Genomic DNA, 15,266 nt, shown 5'->3' on the forward strand with positions numbered 1-15,266 from the left:
CTCTGTCAGTCTTCTCTACGCTGTGCGCAACTCACCCTAGAGTTTCCAATACTGTACCTTGAAAATTTTTGATGAGAAAAAATGTGTAAGCATGGGGTGGGAGAGAGTTACAAATAGTAACCTGGTCCAAGCCAAAATCACGCGTGGGGATGACTAAGGAGAGCACGCTCTGGTACGACCCCAATTTAACAGGCACTACATTTCCCCTTCGTCAGACAACACACCTTTAGTGAAAAACAACCACATGAAACACAGAGTGCCAGGCTAGGGGGACAGAGGGACTAGAGTTCATGGCTAACAGGGGGGTTTCTTTCTGGAATAATGAAAATGTTTTTCAGTTGACTGTGGTAAGGAATGTACAACTCTGTGAACGTAATAAAAGCCATTGAATTATCCACTTTAAATGGGCAGATTGTATATGGAATGTAAATTTTAGCTCAATAAAACTATTTTAAAAAGTGAAAGAAAACAAATGCACTTTAAGGGGTACTTGAAACTTACCTCCTTCTCCAGATCCAGAGCCATTATCTGAGAAGGAAAACAGAGTAAATATGAACACTTTTCCTGGAAATTTCATTTTATCAAATAGAAAATTTCTTATCAAAATATCAAACATAGATATCCTTTTCTCATTTTTTAAATATAGCTAATGGTTTATTCTTATATAGCTATTTTGTATCTTTCTCACATATAAATTCCTTGGACATACAATCATCTGTATCTCATACATCTTTGCAGTCCATTCAGGAAATACCCAGGTGCCCTGCACAGAGCAGTAACCAAAAAATATGGTAAAGTAAAAGACTAAATAGAAAATATTTTAATTAACTCATTTAAAAGGTAGGAGAAAATTTAATTTTGTTAAAGCTTGAGAGTAATAATGAATAAGCTGTTTTTATTAAAAAGGGAGGGAAAGAGCTTTGGGTCTTGCTCCAAAAATCTTCTTAATGAAATTTGTGGATAAAAACTCAAAGCTGAAAAAGATTTTAAAAAGCCCCAAGGTTTTGAAGGGAATAACCTCAAGGTTGATGTTTTCATATCATTGATGAAAGCAACTTCCTAGCCTGACCAAAGCAGTGCAGTGGATACAGCAGGGGTCCCCAAACTTTTTACACAGGGGGCCAGTTCACTGTCCCTCAGATCGTTGGAGGGCCAAACTATAAAAAAAACTGTAAAAAAATCCCTATGCACACTGCACATATCTTATTTTAAAGTAAAAAAACAAAACGGTAACAAATACAATATTTAAAATAAAGAACAAGTAAATTTAAATCAACAAAATGACCAGTATTTCAATGGGAACTATGGGCCTGCTTTTGGCTAATGAGATAGTCAATATGCTCCTCTCACTGACTACCAATGAAAGAGGTGCCCCTTCCAGAAGTGCAGCGGGGGGCCGGATGAATGGCCTCAGGGGGCCGCATGCGGCCTGCGGTCCGTAGTTTGGGGACCCCTGGGATTCAGTGTCGACCCGGAATGCTGAGGTCGCTGGCTCTGAGAGTGGGCTCGTCCACAGGATACCAAAGCTTGCCAGCTTGAGCCCAGAAGGTCACCGGCAGGAAGACCTCAAGGTCGCTGGCTGGAGCAACAGGACTCGCCACGGTCAAGGCACAAGCACGTACAAGAACAATCAATGTACAACTAAAGTGAAAGCAACTAGGAGTTGATGCTTCTCACCATCTCTCTGAGCCTTTCTGTGTCTCTCACTCTCTCAAAAAAAAAAAAAAAAGAAAGGAAGGAAGAAATTAACTTCCCCTAGGAAACCTAACCAGAAGGAATCTCACCAAGATGTGTAGGTGGGAGACTTGTTACTAGTGAAATTAAAGAGCCTCCCTCAAAATTACAAGCAAGAAGTCAGCCTAAAATGTAATGAATGTAAAATATTTATTTTATAATCCTATAAAAAAAAATAACATATGGCGCAGAACATGTTGAAAAAAGAGTACTGCTATAGTATCATGAGCCCACAGCAGTAAAAAGCAGAGATGGCAAGTGGAGAACTTGACGCTTTCTCCAGCACTGCGCAGGCGGGGGAGATCCTAGAGAACCCACCCAGTTCCTCCAACAGTTCTCCAGAGGGGGAGACAACACTCGCGACAGTACTGCCCCCTCCCCTTCAAGCTCCTTCAGACAGGAATCAAATTCCCAGATGTGGCAGAATCAGGAAAAACTGGAAAAATTTTTTTTTTTTTATTTTTATTTATTTATTTATTTATTTATTTTCATTTTTCTGAAGCTGGAAACAGGGAGAGACAGTCAGACAGACTCCCGCATGCGCCCGACCGGGATCCACCCGGCACGCCCACCAGGGGCGAAGCTCTGCCCACCAGGGGGCGATGCTCTGCCCATCCTGGGCGTCGCCATGTTGCGACCAGAGCCACTCTAGCGCCTGAGGCAGAGGCCACAGAGCCATCCCCAGCGCCCGGCCATCTTTGCTCCAATGGAGCCTTGGCTGCGGGAGGGGAAGAGAGAGACAGAGAGGAAAGCACGGCAGAGGGGTGGAGAAGCAAATGGGCGCTTCTCCTGTGTGCCCTGGCCGGGAATCGAACCCGGGTCCTCCGCACGCTAGGCCGACGCTCGACCGCTGAGCCAACCGGCCAGGGCTATTTTTATTTCTTTTGCATTTTTCCAAAGCTGGAAACGGGGAGGCAGTCAGACAGACTCCCGCAGGCAGCCGACCGGGATCCACCCAGCACGCCCACCAGGGGGTGATGCTCTGCCCCTCTGGGGCGTTGCTCTGTTGCAACCAGAGCCATTCTAGCGCCTGAGGCAGAGGCCACAGAGCCATCCTCAGCACCCGGGCCATCTTTCCTCCAATGGAGCCTCGGCTGCAGGAGGGGAAGAGACAGAGAGGAAGGAGAGGTGGAGGGGTGGAGAAGCAGATGGGCACTTCTCCTATGTGCCCTGGCCGGGAATCAAACCCAGGACTCCTGCACGCCAGGCCGACACTCTCCCACTGAGCCAACCGGCCAGGGCCTGGAAAAATATATTTTATATAATACAGTACCCATTGCAAAATCCTAATGGGATTTTACAGAAAGTCTTACATTGTGTTCCATTTTGATTAATCCACCATAAAAAAAATTACATCTTCTATAAGTAAAAAGGAAAAGGAGTGAAAGCAGTAAAAGAAGAGATGGAAGCCCTGGCCGGTTGGCTCAGTGGTAGAGCGTCGGCCTGGCGTGCAAGGGGTCCTGGGTTCGAATTCCAGCCAGGGCACACAGGAGAGGCGCCCATCTGCTTCTCCACTCCTCCTCCTCTCCTTCCGCTCTGTCTCTCTCTTCCCCTCCCGCAGCCGAGGCTCCACTAGAGCAAAGATGGCCCGGGCGCTGGGGATGGCTCCTTGGCCTCTGCCCCAGGTGCTACAGTGGCTCTGGTCGCTGCAGAGCGAAGCCCCGGAGGGGCAGAGCATCACCCCCTGGTGGGCAGAGCGTCGCCCCCTGGTGGGCGTGCCGGGTGGATCCCGGTCGGGCACATGCGGGAGTCTGTCTGACTGTCTGTCCCCGTTTCTAGCTTCAGAAAAATACAAAAAAAAAAAAAAAAAGGAGAGATGGAAGAGGGGAACTCAATTTAAAATTGTATATATTTATGACCAAAATTTTCCTCTCCTTTTTTCCTTCTCTCCCACACTCATTGGGTACTAATGTGCTAGGCAACATGGTGAATGTCAGGAATAACTGATAAATAAAACTGCCCCAGTGCATGATACTTAATCACTCCCAACCTTTTTTTCAATCCATATCCAATCTCTTTTTCTTTTTCTTTTTTTTAAAGTCAGGGAAGGGGAGATAGAGAGGCAGACTCCCACATGCACTCTGACTGGGATCCACCCAGCAACCTTGTCTGGGGCTGATGCTCAAGTACTAAGCTATTTTTAGTGCCTAAGGCTGATGCACTTCAATGGAGCTATCCTCAGTGCCCAGGGCCACACTTGAAACAATCAAGCCATTGGCTGAAGGAGGGGAAGAAGGAGAGAAGTAGGAGGGGGAGAGAAGCAGATGGTTGCTTTTCCTGTGTGCCCTGAACGGGAATCGAACCCAGGACGTCCATACACTGAGCCAACACTCTATCCACTGAGCCACCAGCCAGGGCCCCAATTTTCAAAGATACATCTAACAGTTTCCTTTAGTGTTATTTAAAATTCCCAAATAAATTAAATATTGTAACTGCAGAACCAGCTCAAACTGGTCTTATCCTGTTTCTAACCAGATACTAGTTGTTTTTCAGAATACAACAATAAGACATGCAGCCAAAGCATATGCAGGGGAGAGAATTTTGACCTTCAATAAAAATAGGACCCAAAGTTTCACATCCCGTCCCCACCCCTCAACCAAAGAACCAGGATGGGACCAGAACTCAATCATGGGAACCCTTTCAGAAGCAAAAGGGTCCAGGAAGATCCCGAGCTAAAAAAGCCCCCCAGTTGAAACCTGCTCCACCTGCGCTTCCACACACCAGCCCCTCCTTCCCTAAAACATTAAATTCTACCCAAAACACTAATGGGGAGACAGATGTGAGCCTTGCCTCCAGTCTCCTTGCCAGCAGACCTCGCAATAAAGCCTTTTCTTTTCTCAAAAGCCAGCATCATGGTATTGGCTTCTCTGCACAGGCAGCAAGCCCTCGCTTGGTAACACCGTGACTTCTCTGATAGTGAGGTTGAATTTGTATTGTACACACACCTTCCCCGGCCCACACAACCCCATCCCAACCCTGGGATTATGATGTATCTCCCTAAGCAAGCCATACTGCCTTCCAGTTGAGAAATAACTGATTTGGCTAGAAACAGATATGTCAGGTAAATGAAATACAGTGTGATATATACACAGAGATATGCACAAAGTGTGAACAAACTCTGCCAGGAGACAGCATGAAAGAAAGGTTGCCGGCCTAGCGTGCGGAGGACCCGGGTTTGATTCCTGGCCAGGGCACACAGGAGAAGCGCCCATTTGCTTCTCCACCCCTCCGCAGCGCTTTCCTCTCTGTCTCTCTCTTCCCCTCCCGCAGCCAAGGCTCCATTAGAGCAAAGATGGCCCGGGCGCTGGGGATGGCTCCTTGGCCTCTGCCCCAGGCGCTAGAGTGGCTCTGGTCGCAATATGGCGATGCCCAGGATGGGCAGAGCATCGCCCCCTGGTGGGCAGAGCGTCGCCCCTGGTGGGCGTGCCGGGTGGATCCCGGTTGGGCGCATGCGGGAGTCTGTCTGACTGTCTCTCCCTGTTTCCAGCTTCAGAAAAATGAAAAAAAAAAAAAAGAAAGGTTTCACAGAGGAGCAAAGGCTTAAACTCAATCTTAAAGCATTAGGAGCCTTCAAGTGAACAAAAGAGTATGTATACTTAGCACAGGGCAGAGGACCAATCAAAGACCAAATGACATGAACAACACTGGCACACTCAGCACACAACAAAATTGATACAGTAACTTAGAGCTGAGCTCATTCAATCCTTATTTAACTACCCCAGGAGATGGTATCCATTTAACAATTTGGGTCAATGGGGCTCTGAGTGGTTAAGTGACTTGTCCAAGCTCATATAGTAAATAAGAGCTGGAGTTACTTTAAAGGCAGGTCTTTCAACCCTAGTGAGGTGCTCCTTCCAATGTACCACTCTGCCTTCTAACGTTTAATATTCACTGCCTATCAAAGCAGTTGGTGCCTTAAACACATACTCCTCATAAATGATGCACAATTAATCAGTGAATGTAAAGAACTCCATACTTCTTTTTAGTCTCTAAGTCAAGTCTTTGAAACACAATGTGCTTAGAGAAGTATACAAGAACCACACCAAATGACAGCTGACTGGCCTAAAGAACATAATTTCACCAAGCACCTAATTATTTAGTATATGGAAAAGAACTTGGCCTTGCCCAGGGAGAGGTCAGGCTTTTGTCCTCAGCTTCTAGTAGGTAATCTACGTCATACCTGATAGAAGTACAGGGGGTCCTCAGGTTATAACAGTTTCATTCCTAGGACAGTGATGTAACCAGAATTTTGGTGTAAGTTGAAATACACCTTAGCTTAACACAAACAGAACACTTGCACTTTTAACTGTCCGAAACGGAATAGGTAAGCTTACTGGGGAACACCAACTCCCTCACTCACAAGCTGCGCTACTGCGTATTCTTCTGCCCTGTGCAACCAAACTAGTTCGCCCACGTAGTCCGTAAGTACAATGCTAATAGCATAAGCTAAAACACTCCTGTCTCAATTTCTTAAAGTTTTTATGGGAGTGAGCACCATAAACTCGAAACATGATATGTCAAGACTGTCATAACCCAATGCCCCCCATCTTGTTTAGGGAGGGTTCTGACCATATAAGATATGAGGGCGGGGCCAGTCACACTCAGTAGTCATAGGGTGAAAGACCACCCATGTCATTTAGAGTGGGAGCTCTGAGTCATGTGGTATTAGAGGACATGGAGTTTGAGATCAGCCACATGGACAAATCAACCAACCATGCTTATGGAATGGAGCCTCAATAAAGACTCTGCACATAAGCACCATAATATGTGGGGAAAGAAAGGAAATGGAATTTATCATGAGAGAGTAGTCTCCACCTTTACTGCTAACCTTCATACAATAATTCTAATTGCCTCACCTTCCTCACTGCCCACAAATGCAAGAAGAAATTTGCAGTCATGCTCTCCAAAATAAACCACTACCAATTCAGGAAGAAAAAGAGAAGGAAGTAAATACGAACAACTGAGGGGAGGCAGGTGATGAGGGTTGGCAGAGGAGAGAGGAAAAGGGAAGAGCTAAGAAAGAGACGTACTTGAGATGCTACTAATGGCTTTCTGTGGATATTGCCCACCCCACCTTCCCACCAAAAAATAAAAACCAACACAATCGATCCCATATCATTTCCCAACCTTATTCTAATAGTCAAACCACAGGAAAAAAAAAAAAAAAGCAAAGTCCTCCCCCCCACACACATACACACACAAAAGCATTAAGCATTAAAAGTATACCAAGAAGTAACAGAGTTGATACAAGATCCCTGGTGGTTAAAAAAAAAACATGAGCCTGACCAGAGGATGCTGAGAACCCAGGTGTGAAACTCAAGATCGACAGCTTGAGTACAGGGTCATTCATCTTGAGCATGAGGTCACCAGCTTGAGCACAGGGTCTCCAGCTTGAGCAAGAGGTCACTGGCTGAGCCTGAACCCACCAACCCCCAATCAAGACACATAGGAGAAATAGTCAATGATCAATTCAAGTGTCACAACTACAAGTTGATGCTTCTCACCTCTCTCCCTCTCTGCCTGTCTCTCTCTCTCTCTAAAAAATTTAAATAAACTAAAATGGGAAAACTGAGCCTCCCCACCCCCCACACAATCACCACCATTCCATACAGCAGTTCTGAGAATACACCTCTCACTGCAACTTCCTTTTAGAAAACATGGCAGAACCATTACTAACATTTATTCAGAAGACTTTCACAACATACCAGAGTAACATGGTCCTCTTGCTACTACTGTTATCTCTTTCTGGTGCTTACAAGCAGCTCTTCTGAGAAAACATTCATTTTGATAAGTGTCCCCGTTTGAGGCACAGACGGGAATGTAATTTGTATGGCACTGTGAAAGAAACAAAAATAAATTCTCAGAAATAGGCATGAATATTAATAGTTTATTTCATATTCATGAATGCAATACCATGGTCTTATGACATACTTCTAACTACAGATTAGTACATTACTTTATTTGGTTAAAAAAAAAAGTTAGACTAATTTCTCATACCTTTTTTCACATTCATAATGAAAAGAACTATTAACTATCCATAAAAATAAGAATGAGAATCCCTTTCCTATCGACTTCACTTGCTTGCTATAAAGATCCAGTGAGATAGTTTGTAATGAGCACTAAAAATTCCTGGTAATGTTTGTAATGAGTGCTAAAAATGAAATGTCATTTTATTATAATCAAAATTCATTTATTCTATACTTCTGGTACATAGCCCCAGACACAAAGAAATACATGATCTCTGTTCTAAAAGACCTTATAATCTTGTTAGAGCACCATACAAATAGGAAAAAAAAAAAAGAATACACACACACACACACACACACACACATATTAAAGATAGCTCATGTACTAAATCAAAAGTGTAGACAATAAGTATACTATCTAAAACCTACTATTGTAAGCTGGATTATACAAGAAAAGCCTTCTCAGAGAAAGCGAAATATAAATTGGGCCTTGAAAGATGAGTAGAAATAAGACAGATAAAGAAAAAGGGTTTGACACAGGACCTGTAATGTTTAAAAATTTTTTAAATTCTATTAATATGTGTCAAAAATATCAAACAACCAATGTTTTAAAATCTGGAGAGAATGTAGTATGATACAAGTTACTGTCATTGCTAAAAAGAGATAATACAAATTAATAAAAAATGGACAGAAAACAAATTTACAGAATTACCAATGGCCAATTAATATATAAAAAAGGCCTACTTTTGCTAGTAATCAGTAAAATGAGATGCTACATTTAGCTTATAAAATTGGCTATTAAGAAAAAACTTCAACTTGGGCATTACCAATGCACCTGTTGTGGTAATGTAAATTGGTTCAAGCTTTTGAGAACATAATTTAAAAACATATTTCAAGAGTCTTGAAAAAGGAATGCTGTTTTCGATCCAGATTTGCATATTTAGGGAATCTATCTGAAGGAAACCATTATAGACAAAAATTCAGTATAACCACTTCAAACAAAAATTTATTTTTTAATTTTATCTTTCAATTAGTCAATATTATTTTGTATTAGTTTCGGGTGTACAACATAGTGGTTAGACAATTACATATTTTACAAAGTGTTTCTCTCAATATTTCCAGTACCCACCTGGTACCATATACGGTAGTTACTTCAAAATTATTGACTACGTTCCCTATGCTGTACTTTAATTCTTATGATTATTTTGTAACTAGCAATTTGTATTTCTTAATCCCTTCTCCTTTTTTAGCCAGTCCCCCAAGCCCCATCCCCTCTCTCAGCCTTCCATCTCTTCTCTGTACCTGAGTCTGTTTCAATTTCAAACAAAAATTTGTTAACATAAAAAAATGTAAAAACCTAAAACATGTTATATTGTTCAAGTAATTAATATTACAGTCACTGAAAATTACCTTCTATAAGAATAATGTGTGACAGAAAAAGATAACATAACATTAGGTGTAAAGCAGGCAATAATACCACATATATAACTTCTGAGAATTTTGTGCCATTTTAAAATGTATTATCTAGTCCACAAAACTAAATGCAAACTTTAAAATGACAAAAGTAAAAATATGGCAAGAAAATAAATTACATATACAAATATACATATATATATATATATGATCTCAATTATTTAGAAAAAATAAAGTCATAAAGTAAATCCTGGAAAACATCAATAAATTATTCACATTACTTGTCATGATTTTTTATTTCTATGATTTTCTGTATTTCTCAATTTTTTCCCAATGAACAAGATTTACTTTTATCATTTATTTACTCTTAAAAAGTGATCGATTTACTTTATGAACCATAAATATGACATGCTACCATGGGTCAAACACTGGTATAAACAATCTCTAATAAAATATTTTATGACCAAGTTGACTTGCTATACACATTATCAGCAGACTCCTATATCAACTTTAATTAATATTAAATTTTTACTTTAGAAAGCCTTCCTATATTGCTCCAATTATTCATGGATCATCTCCCTTTTACTCTCTTTCCCTAAAACGTACATAATAACTTGTATGATGTCTGCAGGAGTCAATATGTTGCTTTGTAATTATACAATGCATAATTAGCAAAGTAGACCATAAGCTCCATAATGTCAAGTGCAAAGTCTATGCACTTTTCAACCAACATTTTGCTCAACAGCTTTCCAATGGTGTGCTCTCAAAGCTGCTAATATTGCCCCCTACGCATAGATACCTCTATGAAGGACTTTTTGGTTGTTACAATGATAAAGGACATTACTGGTGGATTCCATGGATGCTAGATATATGTATTACACAGGAAAAAACAGTTCCACTCAACACAGACATACATGTCATACTATGCTAAGGCTACCATATACAAAGAAGCCTGCTCTGTTATAACTTATCCTAATACTAGTTTTTATTCTAGCACTCACCATACCTCTGCATTTTTGTTTTGAGATATTTCTGGTATGAAACTGCATTAATCTTTATTAAATCCAAACATTCAATTGTAAGTAGATATAAGCATCTGACTACCATATTGTCTGCTAGTGTAATCATGCCCAAGCATTTACATTTTAAATAATTTATAGTAACATAATTTATTTTACTATAAAATTTCTCTTTTACATTGCAATTTTATATTATATTGATTTCTTTAATTATGCAGGTTACATTATCTACAAATTTCATTAAAGAATAGTAAAGGAGTGGAATACAAATTATTGGTTATAAAAAAGGGCCATTAAGTCTGATTGAGAATCTCTAAGGTAACAGCAAACAGTTATTCAAGTTTCTACCTAGCAACCACCAGCTACAACTCTAAATGTCCCATGGAACTTAAACACTTTAACAATCCTGTGAAGCACACTGACTTAGTACTAGAGCTGGGACTCTGAAGTCAATGTTGTGCCCTGGGTCCACCATCCACATGACTATGTGCTAACACTAGTGCCATTTTCCCCCTAAAATGGTAATTATAATAGTCTCTTTCTAATAAAGCTGTTGTGAGGATTAAACAAAAGAAATTCATCTTTAGCATTTTTATGTGGCCATAATAAGTTCTCAATAAATATTAGCTGGTTCTGGTATTGCTACGATTATTTCTGAGTCTTAAGTAGGCCCAGGATCACAACTATTAAGTGGAAGATCTTGACCACTACACACTCAAGTTATATGTCACCTAGGTGGTAGTGACAGAGAGCTGAATACAGTCTAGGCAAGTCCCTCAAATTCAACCTAATGAGCACAAACCTAGAGTGAGCATGAGATGGTAGAAGTACACCTGCTATTCTTTGGTCTGTTTCCAGTCTCCTTATGCTATGGGCAATTTAAGAGATTTGGGCAATTTTTACATGCCTCCACCTGATTTAGGCACTGACTCTAACCTAAGGTCCGCCTCCTCTCTACTGCCTCTTGCTGGTGGGAAAGAACTCTCCCCTATAACTTCTATTTAGCAGGAAGAAAGTGATTCAAAGTGTATAGTTCAGAAAGGTTGGCAGTGTACAACTCTGGAGCCACATCCATTCATTCAAGCATTTATCGCGTACCTTATGTGTATCAGGAACAGTGCTGAACACAATAAATAAGAAAATAAGGTTGTGATGGCCAACTTAATGCATCAATTTGATTGGGCCCCAGGGTGCTCAGATTAAACAGAATATGTGGGTATGTCTGTGAGGGTGTTTCTGAATGATATTAGCATTTGAATCAGCAAACTAAGTGCCCTCCCCAATATAGGTAAGATCATCCAATCCACTGAGGGCCTGACTAGAATGAAATGGTGGAGGAAGAAAGAATTCACTCTCTGCCTAACTGTTGAATGGGAATTTGGGTCTTCTCCTGGTTCTTGAGCCTTCAGACTCAGACTGAGACTTAAATCATCGGCTTACCTGATTCTCAAACCTTCAGACTTGGACTAGAACAAAGAGGAGAACGAACACAGGAAAGACATCTTAGGCACTCCTCTTTGTACATTCCCCAAGTTTTAATGGAAATATGCAGTACTGACCACTTTTCTTTGTACCAAATAAATAAAAAGTAGCTTTGTTTATGTAATGTGGCAAGATATAATAGCTCTTATTCATAGACTAAAAAAAAAATTTTACCTTTAAAATCCTATTATTGTTTGTTAAAATCATATCCCTGAAAGCTTATATATATTAACACTGAAAGCAAGCTGGATCACAACCAAGTTTTTTAAATGAACTTAAAGATATTTCTAAAGCATCCATATATGTTTAATGAACTTATGAGGTCATTGTTCTTAAAATGGCAAGAACCTAAGTCTAACTTGAACCGATTTACAAGCTTCTAAGAAGACAGAGTAGTCAAAGGAAGGTGTGCTCAGCAGCAGGATCAAATCATGCTGTAACCCCCTAGGCAGTTTGCTCCTACAAGGCAAGGAACTTGACTTTAAACATCTTTATATCCTCAGCATGTAGCCAGCCTAGCACGTAGCACGAAGTAAGCACTGGATCAATGTCCACTGATCTCAACTCCTAACTTTTATTTCCCTTTCCTGCTTTGCCACAAAGTAAGAATGCAAGGGATTCAGACAGATCATGACAGGATTTTCTAGCTGTTCAAGTATGTTTAAAAGGTCAAAACCACTATTTCTTTATCATCTTAAGAGTTGCAGGGAAAGGCTTTCAAAGAATGATGAGAATCATAAAGACAAAGGCAGATAAGCCCTGGCCGGTTGGCTCAGCGGTAGAGCGTCGGCCTAGCGTGCGGAGGACCCAGGTTCGAATCCCGGCCAGGGCACATAGGAGAAGCGCCCATTTGCTTCTCCACCCCTCCGCCGCGCCTTCCTCTCTGTCTCTCTCTTCCCCTCCCGCAGCCAAGGCTCCATTGGAGCAAAGATGGCCCGGGCGCTGGGGATGGCTCTGTGGCCTCTGCCCCAGGCGCTAGAGTGGCTCTGATTGCAACATGGCGACACCCAGGAGGGTCGCAACATGGCGACGCCCAGGATGGGCAGAGCATCGCCCCCTGGTGGGCAGAGCGTCGCTCCCTGGTGGGCGTGCCGGTGGATCCCAGTCGGGCGCATGCGGGAGTCTGTCTGACTGTCTCTCCCTGTTTCCAGCTTCAGGAAAAAAAAAAAAAAAGACAAAGGCAGATAAATAGGAAGTGAAAAATTTAAATGATATAAAAAAATGGAAATGACATTAGGATACCTTCTTTAAAGTGCAGAATTCCTTTTCTATTATCTATGTAAAATGAAAAGGAACCATCTCTAAGGTAAATATTATTAACTGATTTATAGTACTTAAAGGAGAAATTAAACACTTGTATGTATAAGATAAAGAATATTTCTGGGAGGAAACATAAAAAAGTAACATGCTACCTCCGAGAAGAGAATTGGTAGTCTAGAACTGAAGGAAGACCTTTTTCATTATATACAATATTATGTGGACATGCTCACAGCAAACAACTTGAACAATATATAATAATATATTATTATTATATATAATTATATGTAATATATATTTATATATAACATGATATGATATAATATAAATATATATACTTACATATAATATTAAATATATTATATATGTATATATATAATATATATATGGGGTGACTAAAACACTAATAAAAAAACTACAGTCTTTCTTGGTTGCAAAACTGGAGGACAAAATTCAGGGCAACAAAAACCACTGGAAAGTGAGAGAAAATACCCAAAAGGAGAATCAGAGGGGAGTCCCATCTTCTGTGTACAAACTCAGAACAAATTTCTGGCTGACTTCTTCTAAACAACTCATGGGGTATATTCCAAGTAGCCCAGCTAAGGTTAAAAAGAAAAATGAGGCTCTGGCTGGTTGGCTCAGTGGATAGAGCATTAGCCTGGCATATGGACGTCCCAGGTTTGATTCCCGGGCAGGGCACACAGGAGAAGCATCCATCTGTGTCTCTCCCCCTCCCTCTCCCCCTTCTTTCCCTCTTCACCTCCTGCAGACAGTGGCTTGATTGGTTTGATTGTCAGCCCCAGGTGCTGAGGATAGTTCAGTTGGTCCAAATATGTCAGCCTCAGGAGCTAAAAAGCTTGATTGAGCCCTGGCCGGTTGGCTCAGTGGTAGAGAGTCGGCCTGGCGTGCAGAAGTCCGGGGTTCGATTCCCGGCCAGGGCACACAGGAGAGGCACCCATCTGCTTCTCCACCCCTCCCCCTCTCCTTCCTCTCTGTCTCTCTCTTCCCCTCCCGCAGCCAAGGCTCCACTGGAGCAAAGTTGGCCCGGGTGCTGGGGATGGCTCCTTGGCCTCTGCCCCAGGCGCTAGAGTGGCTCTGGTCGCGACAGAGCAACCCCCCAGATGGGCACAGCATCGCCCCCTGGTGGGCATGCCGGGTGGATCCTGGTCGGGGCGCATGTGGGAGTCAGTCTGACTGCCTCCCCGTTTCCAGCTTCAGAAAAATACCAAAAAAAAAAAAAAAAAAAAAGATTGATTGATTATAGCATCAGCCATACAGGAGTTGCTAGGTGGATCCTTGTCGGGGTGCATGCGGGAATCTGTCTATTTCCCTTCCTCTCACTTAAAAAAAAAAAAAAGAAAAATGAACTAATTTTTGTGTTGCTGCCACAACAGGGAAGACAGAATTTGCCATCTGAATTCATCTAATTTAACTGTTGCAAAACAACTATAGTCTTCAGAGTAGTATAACAGAATTCAACGCTCTAAAACACATCATTCACAATGTGTAAGATAAATTCAAAATTACACTAATACAAAAAGAAGGCAAGCACGATCCATTCTCAAATGAAAAGACCATCATCTACAGAGATGATCCCTGAGATGCCCCAGATGTTGAAATTAGCAAAGATTTTAAAGCAGCAATAATATTTGTGCTCACAGAAAATAAGCTTGCAATGAATGAAAAGACAGGAAATATCAACAGACGAACAGAAACTATATATTCTGGAAATAAAATATTTGAAATTAAAAACTCACTGGATAAGCCCTGGCCAGGTAGCTCAAGTCCTATATGCCAAGGTTGTGGGTTTGATAACCAGTCCGGGTATATACAAGAATCAACCAATGAATATATAAATAAATGGAACAGCAAATTGATCTCTCCCCCACCTCCACTTTCTCTCTCTCTAAAAATCAATAAATTAATTTTTTTTTAAAAAGCCTCACTGGATGAAAAGAATGATTATGAAAGAAGAAAGGACTAGTGAACCCAGAGATAGAGCAATAAAAATTATCTAATGTAAGTAGAAAGAAGTTCATACAGGGGGTATATACTATGCATAGTAATACCTTCTTTTAAGGAATGAAGCCCACTTTAGTTATCATCCCTTTAAAGAGGGTTTGGGAAAGGAGGCAGGGCAGCCAGACACAACATACTGGCCAGACAATTGCATGAGTAACCATATAGAGGTGAGCACAAGATTAGCTAAGCCACATCAAAAGTGGGTATTGTGAATAAATAATGGATTGTAAAGTCCCTCTTGATCATTAACAACCTATCTGACTGGACAATAGTATACCCACTACTATCCACTTCTTTTAATAAAAATACACAACATGATTGCTAGTTTATAGCTTTCAAAGAAGTTTCCTATGCAAGCTCTCTTTCTGATTTT

General features: G+C 41.2%; 1 protein-coding gene across 1 annotated transcript in view; it reads right to left on the reverse strand.

The window, feature by feature from the left end:
• TMEFF1 (transmembrane protein with EGF like and two follistatin like domains 1) overlaps positions 1-15,266 on the reverse strand; it is a 96,220-nt gene that overhangs the window by 52,880 nt on the left and 28,074 nt on the right. Inside the window, exons 3-4 of the mRNA XM_066256637.1 lie at positions 7,440-7,569; positions 502-528 (exon numbers count right to left, since the gene is read on the reverse strand). Of these exons, the coding sequence (XP_066112734.1) occupies positions 502-528; positions 7,440-7,569 (157 nt within the window). The remainder of the gene's footprint in view (positions 1-501; positions 529-7,439; positions 7,570-15,266) is intronic.

The sequence above is a fragment of the Saccopteryx bilineata genome, chromosome 2 (genome assembly GCF_036850765.1).
Source record: "Saccopteryx bilineata isolate mSacBil1 chromosome 2, mSacBil1_pri_phased_curated, whole genome shotgun sequence".
Classification (NCBI taxonomy): Eukaryota; Metazoa; Chordata; class Mammalia; order Chiroptera; family Emballonuridae; genus Saccopteryx; species Saccopteryx bilineata.